At 37.0% G+C, this 18,978-nt stretch overlaps 1 protein-coding gene across 11 annotated transcripts in view; it reads left to right on the top strand.

Moving 5' to 3' along the window:
* The first annotated feature begins 1,422 nt into the window (after positions 1–1,422).
* ULK4 (unc-51 like kinase 4) overlaps positions 1,423–18,978 on the top strand; it is a 256,761-nt gene continuing 239,205 nt past the window's right edge. For 2 of the 11 annotated variants that reach the window (XM_032105931.1, XM_032105851.1), the window contains exons 1-13: positions 1,542–1,968; positions 3,150–3,350; positions 5,010–5,109; positions 7,880–8,019; positions 9,395–9,554; positions 11,065–11,166; positions 11,989–12,072; positions 12,707–12,782; positions 13,402–13,497; positions 15,269–15,393; positions 15,512–15,581; positions 17,987–18,086; positions 18,523–18,627. In XM_032105931.1, the coding sequence (XP_031961822.1) occupies positions 3,213–3,350; positions 5,010–5,109; positions 7,880–8,019; positions 9,395–9,554; positions 11,065–11,166; positions 11,989–12,072; positions 12,707–12,782; positions 13,402–13,497; positions 15,269–15,393; positions 15,512–15,581; positions 17,987–18,086; positions 18,523–18,627 (1,296 nt within the window). In that variant the 5' untranslated portion in view covers positions 1,542–1,968; positions 3,150–3,212. Of the gene's footprint in view, positions 1,503–1,541; positions 2,021–2,123; positions 2,528–3,149; positions 3,351–5,009; positions 5,110–7,879; positions 8,020–9,394; positions 9,555–11,064; positions 11,167–11,988; positions 12,073–12,706; positions 12,783–13,401; positions 13,498–15,268; positions 15,394–15,511; positions 15,582–17,986; positions 18,087–18,522; positions 18,628–18,978 lie in introns of those variants that run through there. The other 9 variants (XM_032105889.1, XM_032105898.1, XM_032105913.1 and 6 more) reach the window with 9 other exon arrangements.

Raw genomic sequence — 18,978 nt, 5'->3', positions numbered from 1 at the left:
ACTACTCATTTACATTAAAAAAAATGGAAAAATTATCTTACTTGTGCAGCTTCAAAGCTGTAGCTTCATGGATAATTACAAGTCACCTCTGCAATTACTGAAAACTTACAGTGTAAAATGGGACAGAGCCTCAGTTTTCTCAACCTGTTTTCATAGGGGAGGTGCTCCAGTCCCCTTATCACTTCATGGCCTCCTCTGGACTTCCTCCAACAGTTCCATGTCCTTCTTATTTTGGAGGCACCAGAGCTGGATGCAGCACTCCAGGTAGGGTGTCATGAGAACAGAGTGTAGAGGGACAGAATCATCATCCCTCACCCTGCTGGCCACGTTCCTTCTGATGCAGTCCAGGATACCTCTGGCTTTCTGGGATGCAAGCCCGCACTGCCAGCTCATGTTGAGTTTTTTGTCAACAATAAAGAGGGGGTCGGGGGGTGTTTTTTTCCCCCTTTTCAGGATTACAGGGGTTTAAATTCATACTGAAATCTTCTCGAGCGTGGGAGTAAAAAACCTGACCATCTGTTATCATGCCGCCTAGAAGAAACATTGAATCCTTCCTGTACGTGTTCTACTTCTTTGTATCAAATTTGGTTGAAATGGATCAATAGGTTCAAATCTGTTAGGAGGTCAAAATAAAGGTGAGACAATGAGAAAAAACAGAATTCTTTACAGCTTGCTCTAGAGCAAATGTTTTTAAATGTTTTGTTAGAATCATAGAATGGTTTGAGTTGGAAGGGACCCCAAAGACCATCAAGTTCCAACCCCCTACCATGCCCAACCTTTCACAAGACCAGGTTGCTCAGAGCCCCATCCAACCTGGCCTTGAACAATTCCAGGGATGGAACGTCCACAACGTCTCTGGGCAACCTGTGTCAGTGCCTCACCACCCTCACAGCAAAGATTTTTTTCCCTAGTATCTAATCCAAATCTACTGTCTTTCAGTTTGAAGGCCCTTGTCCTGTCACTACCGTTCCAGTTGCCCAAGAGAAAAGGATACTTGGATTTTTCAAGGGCCTTACAAAACCAACACCAGACAAGCAAAAAAGGAAAAAGAAAACCAGATCACCATAGGATGAAAAAAACAAGTGAAACCCCCACGTTATTGTTAAACATAGAAAACGCTTGTTTCAAGGACTAAATTCTGTCATAAGAAAAATGTTTCTCAATTAGGCGTTTGCAGATGGCCATGGTATGGCTGAGGACGCTACGTGCTGTTTTGACTACGAAGGTTGAACAAATGCCACCAACCCACGCTGCCGGCAGCACCCGGACCTTTCCCGAGGGACGCGCCAACCCCTGGAGCTGCCCACAGCAACATCCGGGAACTCCCTTCCCCCCCGCGGTCGCCGCCCGGTGGTCCCGCCCTGACGTAGGCGCCGCTTGGCCCAATGGGGCTCCGCTTTGCTTCCGGCGTCCGGCCCCGTCTCCTGGATACGGGCGCGGGGTGCCGACCATCCGAGTGGCGCGCGGGGCGGCGCGGGGACGGAGCCTGGTGGGACCTGGCGGTGCGTTCCAGATGGAATAAAGGACAGCAAAACTCTCCAATTCCCGGAGTCACTCTGCCTGCTGAGCTGGTGCCTTTCCCGCTTGCCTGTATTTTGTGGCGCGCAGGGACCAGTGTCCCATCCGGACACTGCCACCGGGCCATGGGAGATTCCGTGCCGGGGGCGGGGCTCCGCCGTTTCGGTTGATGGCGGCGGCGTGGTCCGTCCCGCGGCGCACTACCACTGTCGCTCCACCCTTTCCCGCCGCGTCCATCCCTCACACACAGGTGCAGCTTCCTTTCTTTCCCGCCGGTTCCATGCCCCGGCGCAGGTACGGCTGTCGTTCCCACCCTTTCCCGCCGGTTCCATGTCCCGGCACACAGGTTCGGCTGTCGTTCCCACCCTTTCCCGCCGGTTCCATGTCCCGGCACACAGGTTCGGCTGTCGTTCCCACTCTTTCCCGCCGGTTCCATGCCCCGACACACAGGTACGGCTGTCGTTCCCACCCTTTCCCGCCGGTTCCATGTCCCGGCACACAGGTACGGCTGTCGTTCCCACTCTTTCCCACTTTCCCGCGCACGTTCCCGGCCGTTACCTGGCGGAGCGCGCGCCCAGGGGCCGCGAGCCGCCCCCCCCCCCCGCCCCTCACCGCCCCTCACCGCCCCTCACCGCCTTCTCGCTCCCTCCGCCGCCGTCTCTCGGTCCGAGTGCGGGAGCGGACCCGGAGCGGGGCTGGAAGCCCCCGCTGGAGCGCTCCTAAGACCCCTCACCCTTCTCCCGTCTGCCGCAGGTGGGTCTCTGGGGGCCGCTGTGTAGCGCCTCAGCCCTGACCGCCCTCGACAGAGGTGGGAGCGCAAGAGATCGCGGGTCGTGCACGGGCTGCTCAGTTCGCCATCAGTTCCCTCGTAAGCAGAGGGAACTGCGTCTCCTTGGTGCACTGGTCCTGTGTCCAGCCCAGAGCAAATGCACTTCCTTCGGTGCCTGGAGGCTGCTGCTTTGGGTGCTTCTGTGGAGTTTCACACCTGCTTCGTTACAGGTGGTGGCTTGTGAGTCTTCCACGACGGCCTTCCTTCCTCATCTTTTCACTTTCTGTGTCACTTTATTTGAGCTCTTCGTACTTCATGTCAAAATCCAGCTGTTGAAAGTCTGTTTTGTGGGTCAGAGAAGCTGTGGATGTCCCATCCCTGGCAGTGTTCAAGGCCTGGTTGAATGGGACATTGAGTAAAGTGTTCTAGTGGGATGTGTTCCTGCCCAGGGCAGGGGCATTAGAATGAGATGATCTTTAAGGTCCATTCCAACCCAAGCCATTCGATGATTTTATGATTCTGTGCTCCATTGCTTTGTGTACTGAAATAAAGGCATAGCCATTACTCTTGAGAACCAGAGATGTTTCTCTTTTCTCTGTAGCCTCTTGCATTTCTACAGATATACCTTTTAGAATTTGTATATACTAGCCCATTTATTACTGTTTGGATCCATTAAGAGCTTTGGAAGTGTAAAATTCACCTGTTCAAAATTTTGATCACATGTCCTGAGAGGAGGTCTTCTGTAATTATATTCAATCTTTCTGGAAGTAAAGAATCCCTATTCATGATAATTGGGAGGGTGAATGCTATACATGAATGACTATTAAATTTGAAGGCTTCCCCTTTTTCCTCCTTTCTTTAGGTTTATTTGTTTGTGAGACTAATGCCATGTTCCCAGTCTGTTGCCTGTGACGCATCCTAAAGCATGGAGAACTTCGTTTTGTATGAGGAGATTGGAAGAGGAAATACGACAGTTGTTTACAAAGGAAGAAGAAAAGGGACAATTAATTTCATTGCTGTTATTTGCAGTGATAAATGCAAGAGAGCTGGAGTAGCAAACTGGGTAAGTAACGTGGGTTTTTTCATGCTAAATCTGGGAAAAAAATGCAGCCTATGAAATTCTTGCAGCGCAGGTTATAGAAAAGTAGCATGTGCTTCTTTAAATGGAGTTTGTCACATTTAGATCAACTTCTCAAGATTTTAAGTTCTTAGGCTTTAAATACAGTCTTATTTTAATGTATTTATTTCTTCATGTGATTTTATTGGTTTTTAGGTTGCATGCATAAACCCATGTTTGCAGTCTTACTGTTTCTATGCTGTGTCAGTGAACTTGTAAAAACAGTTACGTGGGGTAATTTGCTTTACTTTGTTGTTAGTTGTGCAAATCCAGTGGTATTAGTAACTTCAGTAAACAACCGATTTCTTACTTAGCAAGAAGAAATTATTTTTGATGAAAGAATACCATTTGTCCTCAAGTGAAGATACTTTCCATGGGGTGCAGTCCCTCAGGAACAGGCTGTTCCAGTGTAAGTTCTCAGAGGGTTATATTTCCTGCCAGCAAACTGGCATGGGCTCCTCTCTCTGTGGGTCTGCAGGTCCTGCCAGGAGCCGGCTCCAGCACAGACTTCCCACAGAGTCACAGCCTCTCTTGGGTTTCCACCTGCTCTGGTGTGGGGTCCTCCAAGGACTGCAGGTGGATCTCTGCTCTGCCATGGACCTCCTTGGGCTGCAGGGGGACAGCCTTGCCTCACTGGTCTTCCCCAGGGGCTGCAGGGGAACCTCTGCTCCAGCTCCTGGAGTACCTGCTGCCCCTCCTTCTGCACTGACCTTGGTGTCTGCAGAGTTGTTTCTGTCACATGTTCTCACTCCTGTCCCCTGCTGCAGTTGCTGTTGTGCTGGGCTTTTCCCCCTTCTTAAATATGTTATCCATCACTGATGGGCTGGGCCTTGGCCAGCAGTGGGTCTGTCTTGGAGCTCACTGGCATTGGCTCTGTCAGATACAGAGGGCTTCTCGCAGCTTCTCACAGAAGCCAGTCCTGTAGACCTCCCTGCCTGGATACCAAAACCTTGCCATGTGAACCTGATAGTTTCCTATTCCTTCTCATTGTTTCAATGATAATTTCTTGGGAACTTTTTTGTTCTTAGAAGTGTATTAGTCTTACAAATCCATTGGGGATACCTTACATACCATTCTAGCAAGAAACAGAGGCTTCTCTGGAGATTAGGCCATGTAGGTATTGTAGAAATATGTATTTTCAGGGTCTCTTGAATGGTTTTCCTTGCCTTATAAGATTAAAAGTGATGGAAAAGTTTTTTTTTACTTCTTCTTGCTGTATTATCTCTCATTTGTATTCTTGTTTAAAAAAAAAAAATAGGAGTGCAAGTTTGACTCCAAATTCTGATTTCCAGTTTGTTGTTGTTTTAGTGGTGCAGGAAGGTTAAATAATATTTATAATTTTGAGTTGGGGAACTTCCTAATTTTTTTTTCTCTATTTTAAAAACAGGTGAGTTGGGCAGGGTCTGTGAGGAAAGTTGTCTTTTCTTAACATACATGTAAAACTAAAATATTTGAAGAATAATGTTAGTGCACTAGAAAAGGCAAAAGAACAAGTAGCTAATTTAGAGTAGATTGTATTGTTTCTTATTCCCATGCCTTAAATCTATATATATATATTTATTTATGTCTTTCCCCCACATAATTATGTTAAAAACTTCATTCTAGGTTCGTCTGACTCAAGGACTCACACATAAGAATATAATGACATTTTATGAATGGTATGAAACAAGCAACCATCTCTGGCTTGTAGTGGAATTATGCACAGGTGAGATAAGCTCAAAAAAGTAAACATTTATGGAATGTAAGAGATTTCTTACAGCTTCTTTACAACAAATGCTTAGATCTTTGAAAAAAGCATAATTATTTGATTATTAACTTGAGAATCCTGTTTGTATATATAAAAGTGGTTTTGCTCTTGGGAACATTTTTAGAAATCAATTGAAATTATGCTTCTCTGCTTCACTGTATGCATCTTTGAAAAGTTAGCTGAGTTACATACTGTTGGTTTTTAAGAGCTGAAGAGAGATGGCCAGTCAGGGAACATAAAAGCAAATAGTGAATAGTCAAAGGGTAGCTCAGTAAAAATTACTTGAGAAGTTTTCTAAGGACTCTTTTAAGAGACATCAAGGAACAAATCAAGTTTTAATGAACTATTGACTTAATATTGTTCGAATTAATTTTTAATCAAAGGGCAATTCAGCAGCTGAAGTAAATGATATAATTTTTTTTCCTATTCAGTACAAGTATTTTGACTTACATGTGAAAACCATAATTTGGGAACTCTGAGAACCCAAAACTGCATTAAGTTATTCACTTAGTTTTGATAAGTTCTTATCAATCTATTAAAGGAACCTTGTAAGGCTTTCTCTAATTGTGATGACTGCATATTTTAAACTTCTGATAGCATGCTTTCCTCCACATGGAAAGGAAAGAAAAGAAAGCCAATATGCAAGTGATACATGTTAAAATTTTGGTATCTGGAGTTTGTTTAGTAATAAAAATCCGTATTACACCCAGCCTTTTTATTTATCCAGAATTCTGTTTGAAAAATTACTGAAGAAGAGAACTTAAAAGTTCTGAGAAAAAAAGTCAGGTCATTCTTTCAGTGATTTAAAGTGAAGTTAATGGCTCATATGGAGGCTTTGGTCTGCTTGCTTAGTCTAACTTAGGGGCACATATTTAGGTTATTAGACCAGCAGCCTTTTATTGTTGAACAATTATCAGGTGTTTTACCTTGCAGTATTATAGTTTGCTGCAGCGTGAGTGTCTTGGAGCTAACTTACTTATACATGGAATAAGACATGGATTTCTTATTAATTTTGTTGAGACTTGTAAACAGCTTTTGAAATACGGAAGATTTCTCTTACTTGTCTCAAAGATAGTTTCTGTTATCAGATGCAGAATACTTCTGTGTTGCTGGTTTCACTACTTTTTTTATTTGTGTGTTTGGCCGTGTTATGGAATTATTCTATATGTAGTCCTCTAAATTACATTGTAAGAAACAGTAATTAAACATGATGAAAAATTCTTTACTATAGCTCTGTAGTATGGGCTTGGTTTTAAAGGAATAACTGATTCATTAACCAGCATAAAAAGGCTTAGAAATAAAATAATTTTAAGATTCAGCAGTGTTGAATAATTGGAAGAGTACTGTAATGAAATGACTGATCAAAGGGGAAAAAAGTTCAGGAAAATCTACTATCCAATTTGGGATAAAAGATCTAGTATCCTTTTCTATGAAAAGTTTTCCTAATCCCTCTTTCATTCGGGGTCTTAAATTTGTGGAGTTTTTTTAGTTTGTTGTGGTTTTTTTTTTAATCAGCATGATTTGGCTAGGATATAAACAGCAGATAACCCAGGAGACCTATAGATAACTCATGGCATGCAAACTCTGGTCTCAGGCAAACAGATTTGGTGCAGGATTAGTAAAGGACCAAATGGGGCTGAGAAAACGGATTTTGGGCAAGATGGGAACGTGGAGTTCAGAATAGGGGTCTGGAACAAGAAGGAGGAGAAAGAATGAGCGATGAATTTGTGGGAAATGAGATTAGAAGAAGCCTAAGTGCCATGAATATTTAGGATGGGAATGACTCAAATGGGATGGGTCTGATTACATATCTGAGAATCAGTGGAAAATGAGGAAGTAGGTGATGGGGGAAGAAGAGAAGGTTTTGTATGGACACAGAAACAGTAACAATTAGTGGGGAGAAGTGTAGAGAGTGAGTGTGAAGCCCAGTGAAGAATACAGGGGATAGAGGATATATGGGAGGGTTATTTGGAAGGCCTTGTAAGTGTAATCTGATCAGAAACAATGGGAGGGTTATTTGGAAGGCCTTGTAAGTGTAATCTGATCAGAAACAAAGGAAGGGTTGGTTGGAACTTAATGGAGAAGGAGATTGGTGATTTTGAAAGGACAGAGAAAGGTCGCATGTTAGGGTAAGAAGTCCGGAGAGCTATGATTAGGACTTACTGGTACCTGAAGCTGGGATTTGTGTGAGAAACCTAGGAAGTGAAATACAACAAAATAATTTATCTTTTCGACATTTGTTGACCTCAGACTGTAACACAGTTCTACTATTTCTGTTGTCTCTGAATTCAGAGGAAAATTGCCTGCCCTTAGCTTTAGCAATTGTTCACAGAAGTTGATAGCCTGCTGTTGGTATTATTTATTCTTTTAACTTATGCAGCAGGAATCTGGTGAAGGAATTTTAATAAAAGCATGGGGTACTATTACATTGTGAAGTGACACAGTTTCTGGATTTCTTTTTTCCCTTCTGTTTCCTTTGTAAAATAATATTGAAGTAATTTTGAAGTCATGCACTCAGTTTTCTTCCAGACAAAATTAAGATTTTGTCACAGTATTGAAAATAATTTTTTTGTACATCTTGGATTTTGTAACTATTAGATATCGAGAAATATTTTTAATATCCACTGAGAATGGTTTTTGATTGACATCTTTTGAAGAAGTTTATGTAATTGGGTATTACTTGTATGACATCTTCTTTATATGCACTTGTTGACTATGTGTATTTCAGGTGGTTCTCTAGAATCTGTCATTGCTCAGGACGAACATCTACCAGAAGATGTGGTGAGAGAATTTGGTGTTGAGCTAGTTACTGGTTTATACCATATCCATAAGCATGGAATTATCTATTGTGAATTGACACCTGGAAAGGTAAGGAGGGATATTATCTATATGTCGACTGGATGTCACTTTCCATGCCACCAACATTTATTTTATTATTTGTATTTTACTGTTAGGAAGAGGCTTACCTCAGTTGGGAGGTCAGTTGAGTTTCATAATATATAAAGTGAAGATGAGATAATATATAACATAATATAAGTGAAGACAATATAATATATATGTGAAGACAATCAGAGACAAGTCTGTAGCTTGAATATTTTATGATATAATTGATTTCTTTCCTTGGTGTATATCTGATATGATGTGATTTATTCTTTTTGATTTGGTGTACTAGCTTCATTTAATGAAGGATTTTAGTTCTCTGTCCTTGAACCCATAAATTTATTATTATTCTGTCATGGTGCAGAATATTTTGCAGTCATAGAAAATGCTGATGAGGGAGCAAAGTTAACTAAAGTTTCTTTGTTGATAACCTTCTCTATTGTTTGCAGATGCCATGGAAATTACCGTCTTATTCCTGAATAAAAATATAAATCTTTGTGTATAAATCATTTTGTGTGTGTGTAATTTATGTAGAGGTTTGCCAAAGTCTGTGTTTGTTTTTAATTCATGTAGTCACCCGAATATGACTATAGTAAAAAATTTTTGCTTCACAGTAATTGGTTTTGTCCTTGATCTATAAGTGATCAAGTTGCCATCCTCTGAATCTTTGGTTAAATGTTCCACAATTCTACTCAGTTCCTGTCATTTGTGGACCCAAAAGCATTAAAAATTCATTAATAAAGTATGATGTAGACGACTCAGTAGTCTTCCAAAGAAGAATGTTGCTGTAAAATACTCCTTTAAACAGAAAGTAAAATGCTAAAGTTAAGGCTTCTTCTGTGCCCCGCCCCCTACTTCTGGCTGAATGGGCTATTTCTTCAAGTTTTTGGGATTATGAAGTTTTTAACTGAGAAGAATAAGCACTGACTGGCCAGAGAAAACTCTCATCATTATTGGAAAAAATCTGTGGCATTTTCTGCTAACTAAAAATTCCTTTTTCTCAAATGAAGCCATGTTTGGTTTTACTAGACTTTATTTTCCTATGCAGTTTTACTCTACTTCAACTTTCTTTTCTCTGGTAACATCATTGTTTATTTAGATTTAATAATGAGTAAACAAAAGTGCACATTGAACCTCTTAAGAGTTCTATTGGGATACTTTTTTCTTGTAACCAAAAGTATTGGCATTGACTTCAAAGCAAAACTTCAATTATTTTGGTTATAGACATCATCTCTATTCCTTAAATATTTTGAAATTGTGATTATTTTTATAATAAATTATTTTGTACTTCATGTTGGAAATTTCAGCAGTTTTCGGTTTTAGTATATGATACTAGCACACTGGATTTTGTTTGTTCTTACAGATTCTACTGGAAGGGTCTGGGACTTTGAAATTCAGTAGTTTTTGCTTGGCTAAAGCAGATGGTGAAGACTTGGAAGAAGTTTTTGCTTCAGCTGGAGCTGAAGAAGGTGAAGATATTAATGAAAGCACTCCACAAAGACGCTTTACAAATATAGTTCAGGGTACGAGCTTTTTACTACACAGAATTAACTTACACCAAAGAGACAGAATGGAAGTTGGAATATCAATCATTATGATAAAGAAAAATGGTTTAGAATTAATCCTGTTTTGTCTCAGAAAAAATTGAGCTATGGAATTATTTGTGGACTTTTTAAAATTCTATGCTGCAGATGCTCTCTGTAAGGTCTGGAACTAAATTCCATTAAGTTAGTGTAAAATGTGTACAGAAAATTCAGGAAGTACTACACAGAACTACTGCTTCTTTCGCTGGAGTCTGCACTGCTGTACTTTCATTGTCCTTTTTGATGTACATGGTCTAACTTAATTCTAGTTTGAGGTCAACTGTTTCACTACCTTAAAGAATGATAATTTCATTTTAAAGTATGAGCAAGTTACTGTGTTTCAGTTTCAGCAAGCAGATCCATACAAATGCAGTAGACTGAAAATACTGTGTTATTTCTTCATTGAATAAGAAAAATTCAGAAACTTGTTTTTAATGTTCTGAATCTTTTATTAGTCATTATCTTGAAACATCTCAGAGACTTCTATTTCCAAGATAATGATGTCTCATGTATCAGTTACTTTTATCAGAAACAATGGAATTCTTGGTAATATTTTATGAGAACAAAGAGAGCTCTCCTTGCTGTCTTCTTCTGAAAGTTCACACTGGAAATAGTAAGACCAAGATCAGGTCTTTATTCAGGAAGAAATACAAATCTATTCTCTTTCCTGTTACTCTTCAGAATAGCTGTTTTGATATGTATGGTAATGACCTTTTGTCACTTAAAAAAAAAAAAAAAACAAGAAGAAAAGAATCCAAAATAAACTTTTTAAGGGACTATGGAATTTACACTTTTACTGAGTTTGTGTAATTTTTTTAGAGATTTTTGAAAACTGATGGGAACTACTGTAGAAATAAGAACTGTATATTTTTTTCCTGTATCAAACGAGAGATTTGTGAATAAGCTGCTATAATTTGATATGTGATGTTTTCGTAGTGCTTTAGTGGGAAAAGAGCCATAACTGTTTAGATCAGCGATTTCCTTGGCTAACTACCTTGTTTTTTGTAACAGAACTTTATAAATTCATGGGGGTTTATTTCTTGGAATAGCTTTAAAAAAAGATATCCCAAATCTGATGTAACATAATTATTTCTGCTCACATGAGGATGGTTTCCCATTCTGCTCAAATTGCTTGGCTCTGAAAGCTGTTAAAACAAGTCAGAACATTCTTTGTATTAATCACTGTGTTTGAAAAGTGCAGCACAAGTCAGTTTGGTTAATAGAAGTGAAATAAACAACAAAGTAGAATATATAATCCTACATAAGCCAGTTACACTATAGGAGAGAAGTTCCTTTGAAACTACTTACCTTTGCTATTCAGTTTTCTTATATGTCGAGTGAAGATAATCTCTAACTCAGTGAAGTTTGGAGATAAAATTTGAAGTGTTGAAAAGGATGAATGCTGAATGAATAACCAAAGTGCATTAATTATACATACTGTATTTTGTAGGCTTTCCGTTATACACAGCTCCTGAAGCAATAAAGGGAGACAACTTCTGCAAAGCCAGTGATCTGTGGTCCCTGGGATGTTTACTTTATGAAATGTTCTCAGGTTGTACGTTTGTATATATATTTAATATCTGTGATAATAGAAACGTAGGTCATGGTCCTGGAGTAAATTCTTACTGACTTTCTAGGGAAGTTAGGACATAGAAAAACTTACGACAGGTTTTGAAGATTTCTTGAAGAACATACTAACTGTGCTTAAAAGACAAAAAAGAAAAAGTGTCTTTGTCCAATAATCAAGTGAAACAATACTGTTAAGTGGTCCTATTGACAACAGTCGTAACCAACATGTAAGGTTTAAATACTATGATTTAAAATTATGGCAGCCCTTGACTTCTGACAGTGCAATGTTTTAATCTCCTTGGTATTAAACTCTGTGTGCAGTATTTTAACCTTTGAAAGAGGAAACTGCTTCACTATTGTAAAGATAGAGTAATTTGGTTCCCTACAGATAAACTACCCATTAGCTGCACCTGGAAGGAAGCTTCATCACAGAAGAGAATTACACTGCAGCCTTCTTAAACCTTAAACAAAATGCTGATCTGTTGAATCAACACAGTAACACAGATACTGAGATTTCTGCCTTTTCATGTTGTCTCACTGCAGATTCATACAGGGCTATCATGGTCACCTCCATCAAGCCATCTTTGGTGTGTCTTCTGTCTATGGTTTCTTTTGCTGTTCATGATAAAAGAATTTAATCCAAGGTTTGGAATTTAAATTGACAAGAAAACGTGATAAATAGTACTCAGGCCAAGGTTGTTTATTTCTTTGGATGCTTTCTTAGGAAAATGAGCTCATGATAAATCACCTTACAACCATTTTGGAGTTTGCCTAATCTGTGAAATACACTTCTGTTTGTTTGTAGGAAAACCACCATTCTTCTCAGAAAGCCGTTCTGAATTAATTGAAAAGATTTTATCTGAAGATCCTTTGCAACCAGGACCGGAGGGTAGGGTTCTGTTATTCTTTAATGGATCACATCACAGTAATACTTAGAAAGTTCAAGTTTTGTTTTACCCTTTTTCTTCTGAGGCTGATTGCAGGAATCAGTTAGTTGTCTGAAGTGTGAACGTTAGCAATGCCTTCCTGTGATAATTTCCTGTTAGTGATGAATGCTTGTTTCCCTTTTGACAGAGACATATATAATTTACTTCTAATTGTTAACACTGAATCTACCTACTGGGATGGAATTTTTGATCTTGGTCATTCTGGACACCAGTGTTATTCACAGAGACGCTTATATATTAGTCGCTCTTTTTCAATTTAAGCAGATTTTAACTCCACTTAATTTCTTCCTGGTGGCTGGCTGATAATTGGAGAGTTGGTTTTTTTTTAAAGTTGCAAACAATTTTAATTAGTTTGATGACCAAGCATTAGTGGTTTGTTTGTTTGGGGTTTTTTTAAAGGATTCTTTAAAGTGCAAAGAGTGTATATTTAAGGTTCTTTATACACTGAGATTTTTTTTCAGATGAAATTACTATCAAGAAAGATTTTTAGCATGATCTGTAGATAATAGCGTGGTTTACATTGGGTGATGGTTGTTTTTGCTGTCCAATACTGATCTGAAGTGCTTCTATTTACAGGTTCTGCTATTCACAAACCTTCTGCTGAGTTCATCAGTTTGCTTGATGGGTTACTTCAGAAGGATCCTCATAAAAGGTAAACTGCCTAATCCATGGCTGCTGTTTATGTTGTCACCTCTGGAGAAAATAATTACCATGATATTGTATGTATAGTATCTTTTAGATGACAAAAAATGCAAAAAAAAAATTCATGCCTCGTATAAAAGAGCAAGCTGCTTTTTCTTACATGAAGATACATAGAATTAATGTTTTCATTAAGTGCATCTTTTTTTAATTTTTGTACCTGGTGCTAAATAGATAACTTTGTAACAGAATGAGAAGCAGTTTAGAATTGGATGGCTTTGCTTTTCCAGAGCAATGGGCACATGTATTTTATTAGCCTTAACTTATACCTGATACAGTTACATTATTAAAAAATTTAAGACTATAATTTATAGGCTATGTCAGATAATTTACATGTGGGATTGACTCTGCAGTTTCATTCATTCTTACTCTCATACCTGTTATGTGAATTTTCCATTCTGATTTAAGGCAAAAAGTTTGTTCTGTAAGAAAACTTACTTGTTGTCCAAATAAAAGCAAATGACAGGATTAATTGCCCTGTAGTATCACTGGGTTCAAAATCTAGTCCGGTATGTCTCTGTGGAGCTGTACTTAGCCACTGCTTTTACAGTTTGTTTGTTGCTTTTCAAAAGGCTGAATTGGACAGACCTATTGCAGCATCCATTCTGGAAAGGATCCCTTGGCCATTGTGGTGGTGATTCTGCAGACAGACAGGGCACAAGCTCGAGGTACTGAATGTTCAAGGAAGACATTTTTTTAAATAAATATAAGCAAAGATAAAAATTTTATTAAGTTTGTCTGTAAATTTTATAATTTTTGAACTTTCTTTAGAATTTTCATTAATTAATTGATTTTTACATCAATCAGTGGGCAGTTTGGGATGTTTAGGAATTGTATTATCCTATTAGTGTGTTGCACTGTCCATTCACTTTCAACAGACTCCTTCCTGTTGGCTATAGAATGCGTTAAAATTCACTTCTGAGCTAAATGCTCTCATTTTTATTTATCTGTTTATATATTATATAAAATTATTGTATGAATCTGACTTAAAATTTTTTTTAAAGGTTTTGTAGAATCTTATCAATATGGGTCAGTTTTATCTTTAGTGATTTGTTTGTTTGTTTTTATTCACTAGGCTTAGAGCATCACAAAGCCTATCAGTGCATATCTTAGAGCTGTGGTTCAGCCTTATAATCTTGCAAATGCAGCTGACCCATATTCTTTGCTTATGACATAAGGCATTAATTTAGGGGTTTTTTTTTCTAAATTTTTAATACTCTCCACTGCTACATACACTGCAGAAACACCCAAAGCTTTTGTGAAAATGGCTTCTACGTATTAACAAGCTAGGCTTCTTCTGAACTCCTGTTACCTTGCTGGTTTTTGTGTTTCTAGTTTTGAATTAGGACATTTAGCATTGTTTTTTATGATATGTTGTTCTAAGTATTTGAAAGATATTTCACATTCCAACATGGGGAACTAATGTCAAAATAGTTTTAGAATGCTGAGTGGTTTTTGTTATATCTACTTTAAAATTTTCTCTCATGTTGTTCTATACCTATTTCAGATACCAGTGTGCAGTATTTTTCTTAATAATGTTTATTATAGTTTGAGGTACAGCTCTGTCTTGTAATTTTATTACTGCTTTGACCTGCAATAAGAAATTAATATTTAAAGTTTATACCATGAACTAAGATTTCATTCAAGGTTTTAGCAAGACTTAGGTCTTAGAGCTTATTTTAGGGAATTTTTGGAGAACAAGAGGAATCTTAATCTCCTACAAAATATTGGGCTATTTGGCCATACTCTTGAGATTTTTCTAATGCCTGTGAAATAGCTGCTGATGTATGCACTCACTGACAAATATGACAAATGTAAAACATTGGCTTGACATGTGAAGGAGGCTCAATACGGTGTCTTTTCCCACTGTGAGACCCATGTATCTATTTTCTTCACAGTGTGGGTTGGATTAATATTTGATATCCTGGAGAGCCTTCATGAAGGTTTTATGACCCAGTTCCATGTCAATAATATAAGGACATGTTAAAAAAATCCCAAACAACCAAAACCAATAAAATTGCATTTAAGTGTGACATGTAAGTCATTACACGCACAAAAAAAAGTGGTTTTAATCTAGGCTATAGACTTCATTGTTGGAGATAGGTTTGTTGTGACTTTTTACTGTGAAGAATGAAATGTCTGTAATGTTTTTAGTATTTCTTTAGTATCTCTTGTATTATGGGTTAATAATTTAACTTTTCTGATGTCTTTCATTTAAGTTCTAATGATAGAGAGAATTTTTAATATTCTCCAAGTTTTTTGCTGTAAACGTACTTTCTGTCATTGCCATTACCAATATAAAAAGTATGTGCAACACGTATTTCAAGAGTATATTGTTCTAGAGAATGACAACTAAGCTGTATGCTAACAATTGCAACAGATAATGGATATGATATCTTTTTTTTTTTTAATCTGTAATTAATATAATTTATTAAACAGCAGGGAAGACACGGAGTCATCAGTTTCTTGGAGTGCCAAAGAGTCAGTGGATGCTCAAAAAAATCTAGATAACTTGTCATCCTCAAGAGCAGGTCTTAAACCACCAAGCAATTCTTTCAAAATAGGTAATATTGCTCATTATGTTATTTTTTAGTTATTTTATCAATCCTACCAACATGCTTATTCCCTATGTTTTATTTGATTTTAACATCTGAATGCAAGTTCATGTTCTCTTTTCGGTAGAAACTCAGACTGACTTGCGCCCCAGAAGTGTAGTTGATGGTGAATCAAATGAATCCATGTTTCTTCTCAGGTATGAAAAGTGCCTTGAAATCCTGTAGGTTTGGTGTTGGTTTTTTTCCCCACTGTCTCTTCAAACATTTTATTATTATGACTATAACACTGTGTCTGTGTCTCCTTCTGAATTTTCTATTACCAGTTAATAAATAACAAAATACATTTGGGAACTCTGAGAACCCAAAACTGCATTAAGTGATTCATTTAGTTTTGATAAGTTCTTATCAATCTATTAAAGGAACCTTGTAAGGCTTTCTCTAATTGTGATGACTGCATATTTTAAACTTCTGATAGCATGCTTTCCTCCACCATGAAAGAGAGCCATGAAAGTCGTGTGTGTAGTTAAAGATTATATGACTTTATTACTCTTACTTTTGAAAGTAAACTTTTGATTACTTAACTGTCTGTCTAAACAGAAAAATTTATTTAGATCTTTCTTACTTAGTTACTTCATATATATATAAAATAGGCTTGAAGCATGATTGTTTAAAATACATAAGAATAAGCATTCAGCATATGATCTGTTAATAAATTCTGCCTGCAGCTTTTCATCACAAGCTATTGGTGACAGTCTGTTAAGTACTACATGGGTGTTAAATTAAAAAATAGCGATTGGTTTAACAGTGATTTGTTTGTACTACCTTACAAACCAAGATTGTCTAGTGAAATACTTTTCCTATCAACATCAAGAAGAAATATTCCCATTTGAAAATACTTTTCTAAGCTTCTTGCATAACCTGAAATAGGGCTTTTGTACATGATACTGTGTACAAAAGTTATTTCAGTTAGTTTTAATAAAGTAGTACTTCTCATCTCACAACTTTTATCATCACAGCTAGACACATATTATTAGTAATTTCAAGTAGCATTTGCTGTAGCAATCTGCTGAAAAGAAAGGCTACAATGATATTAAAAGCCATATAACATGTAACCCTAATAGTGTTTTTTTAGCAACATAATTTTTTATAAGTACATTAATTTAAACACAAAATTTGAAATGTAATGCAAACAGTTAAAAAAAACCTGTTCTGAAATTCTCTTCAGTGATGTAACTTCTGAAAGCAGTGTATGTGATTTCTAGTAAAGTATTAAAACACTGAAGTGAAAGTAATTTGCTGACCTAGCACTTGGCACCAGAACTTACTTAGCTAGGGGGTTAATCAGCTTTTAACAACAGTGGCTTCTACTTGTGCAAATGGAATAGATCTCATTCATTTTAACTAGTTTAATTCAATTATCTCTTGTCTTGTTTTAAACTGAGAAACCATCTGACAACTAAAAAATAAGTATTATTTTCTGTATCTCAAACATTTATGAAAGCAAATCCGTTGAATTAATTAAAAAAAAATTTTAACAAATCTACATGTTTTGAAGCAAATGTCAGCTTATAATCATTTGTCCAGCCTCCTAGCTAGAAATCATAGGATTTTTTTTGTTTAGGAACTAAAATTCCAAGCAGATCCTGATACATTTTTTTTACCATAAGAATTAGGATATTTCATGTATTTTTATGTAGGTAATATTTTGGCATTCTTTCATTGTACCCTTTAAATTTAAATTTCTATTGAAAATAGATGGAACATGAGAGCAGTTATGTTAGTCATTTGATCACCGATTTCCTGAGTGTCTTTAATTTTGTTTGGTGTTTGTATTTTTAATTTAGTGGTTTTTTCTATTATAGAAATCTGATTTGCTAAACTAAATGTGTTTATTACTTTCTGCTAATCAAGGAAACGCGTTCATTTGAAGTTCTTGATTTAACAAGCTTCCTGGTCTGCCAATTACAATAATTCTGAAGTTCATTTTAAATGCTTTAATTTAAACTGGTGTGTACTAAAACCCCAAGTTCACTAGCAGCTTTATGACAGTTGCAACTTGGCAGTATTCTGGTCTCTCCTTCTTCATTTTCTAATTAGCAGACAGGATTTTAAAAAGAAAAAGTAAAAGCTAAACCCAGTTCACAATGATACATAAAAATTAGGAGTTTTAATTCTCGTTACTTAGCTAAGACTTGGCAGTCAGAAGAGAATAAGATAAAATAAATTGCAATTTTTGTCACATTAATTTGTTTTGTATGTTTTTTGGTATTAGGAGTTAAGATAATAATGGTTTAGCATCCAGTTTGCAGTGTCATTATGGCTGAGAAATAATCAAATTATATTTATTTAACAATTACAACAAACTACCGTCTTCCCATTTCTAACTGGCAAACAAATCCTAACCTTGTCAGAACACATTTAAAGACAGAAGATTTGTGTTTAGTTGATGGATCAGGCATAGTGTATTTTATGTTTGTCAGCTTTGAAAATTTGCTGTATGGCATGAAAGTTTCAAAAGAGCAACAAAAAAAGTAGTTTGCAATGAAACTTAATCTGTAATCTTTATAGGGTTTTAATTATTTTTTTCTTTCTTTTGCTGAAGTTCTCGTCCCACGCCTAGAACTAACTCTGCAGTAGAAGTACATGATGGTACTACTGCCCCAATCAAAAATTCTTCACAAGGAGATTCATGCTTGAAAAAAGTGAGTAAAAAGTTTATACTGAGGGATGATGGTATCTTACAGTTAGAATATCAGCCTGAAGTCTGTGGCAAGTCAACTTTCTTTTGTATCCTTCCACAATTAACAGTGTGCAAGTTGTTTGAAAAAAAGTATTTGCAAAACTTCAGATGTAGGAATTAAGACAGTCTCCTTTTTTGCCCCAGTGCATAAAAGACATGTTATCTTCTTTCTTCTTAGTCTACATTTTGACCTAATGCTTTTTCTTCCAATATGTTTCTCTTACCATAATTTTTAGTTGGTCCTATCTGCTATTACATAAATAAAAAAGCAAGTTAGAATATGTTTCCATGGCCAGACTGCTTGGTATAATGTTGAAATGAAATATTCTGTGAATAGACATGAATTAAGTCTTTTTGTTACAAAACAGTTTTTCAAAAAACCTTGGCTTTTGTTCTAGGCTGAAAATACGTGCTCAAGTCAGCAGGATATGGAGTCAAAATTGAAAGAGCTTATTTACACTGAATCTGATCTTATCGTGACACCAATCATTGACAATCCAAAGGTAAAGCAAAATAAAAGATTCAGGAACTTGTGGTTGAGGCTATTTTTGCAGATAAATTTTTGATCAGGGTGAAACTCCTTTCCTGTATTTTATAGTTCTCATTTTAAAGCAGTTCCACCCAATTATCTGGCAAGCTCTCATGCAATTTTTTGGCAGTCTTTATAACCCTATTGTGTTGGTAATTTGGAGGAATGAGTTATTTTGGGATTGAATAATAATATTAAATAATATCTTACAAGAAATAGAAGCTACTAAATGCTATGTTCAGTGCTTTTGTAGATTTGTTTTCCGGTAACTTGTTTTGATATGTGTTACTTAAATGAACACAAAACTTTGGTTCGTTATACTCAA

This window comes from Corvus moneduloides, chromosome 1, assembly GCF_009650955.1.
Source record: "Corvus moneduloides isolate bCorMon1 chromosome 1, bCorMon1.pri, whole genome shotgun sequence".
In the NCBI taxonomy this organism is placed as follows: domain Eukaryota; kingdom Metazoa; phylum Chordata; class Aves; order Passeriformes; family Corvidae; genus Corvus; species Corvus moneduloides.
This window is presented reverse-complemented; position numbering and strand designations above follow the sequence as displayed.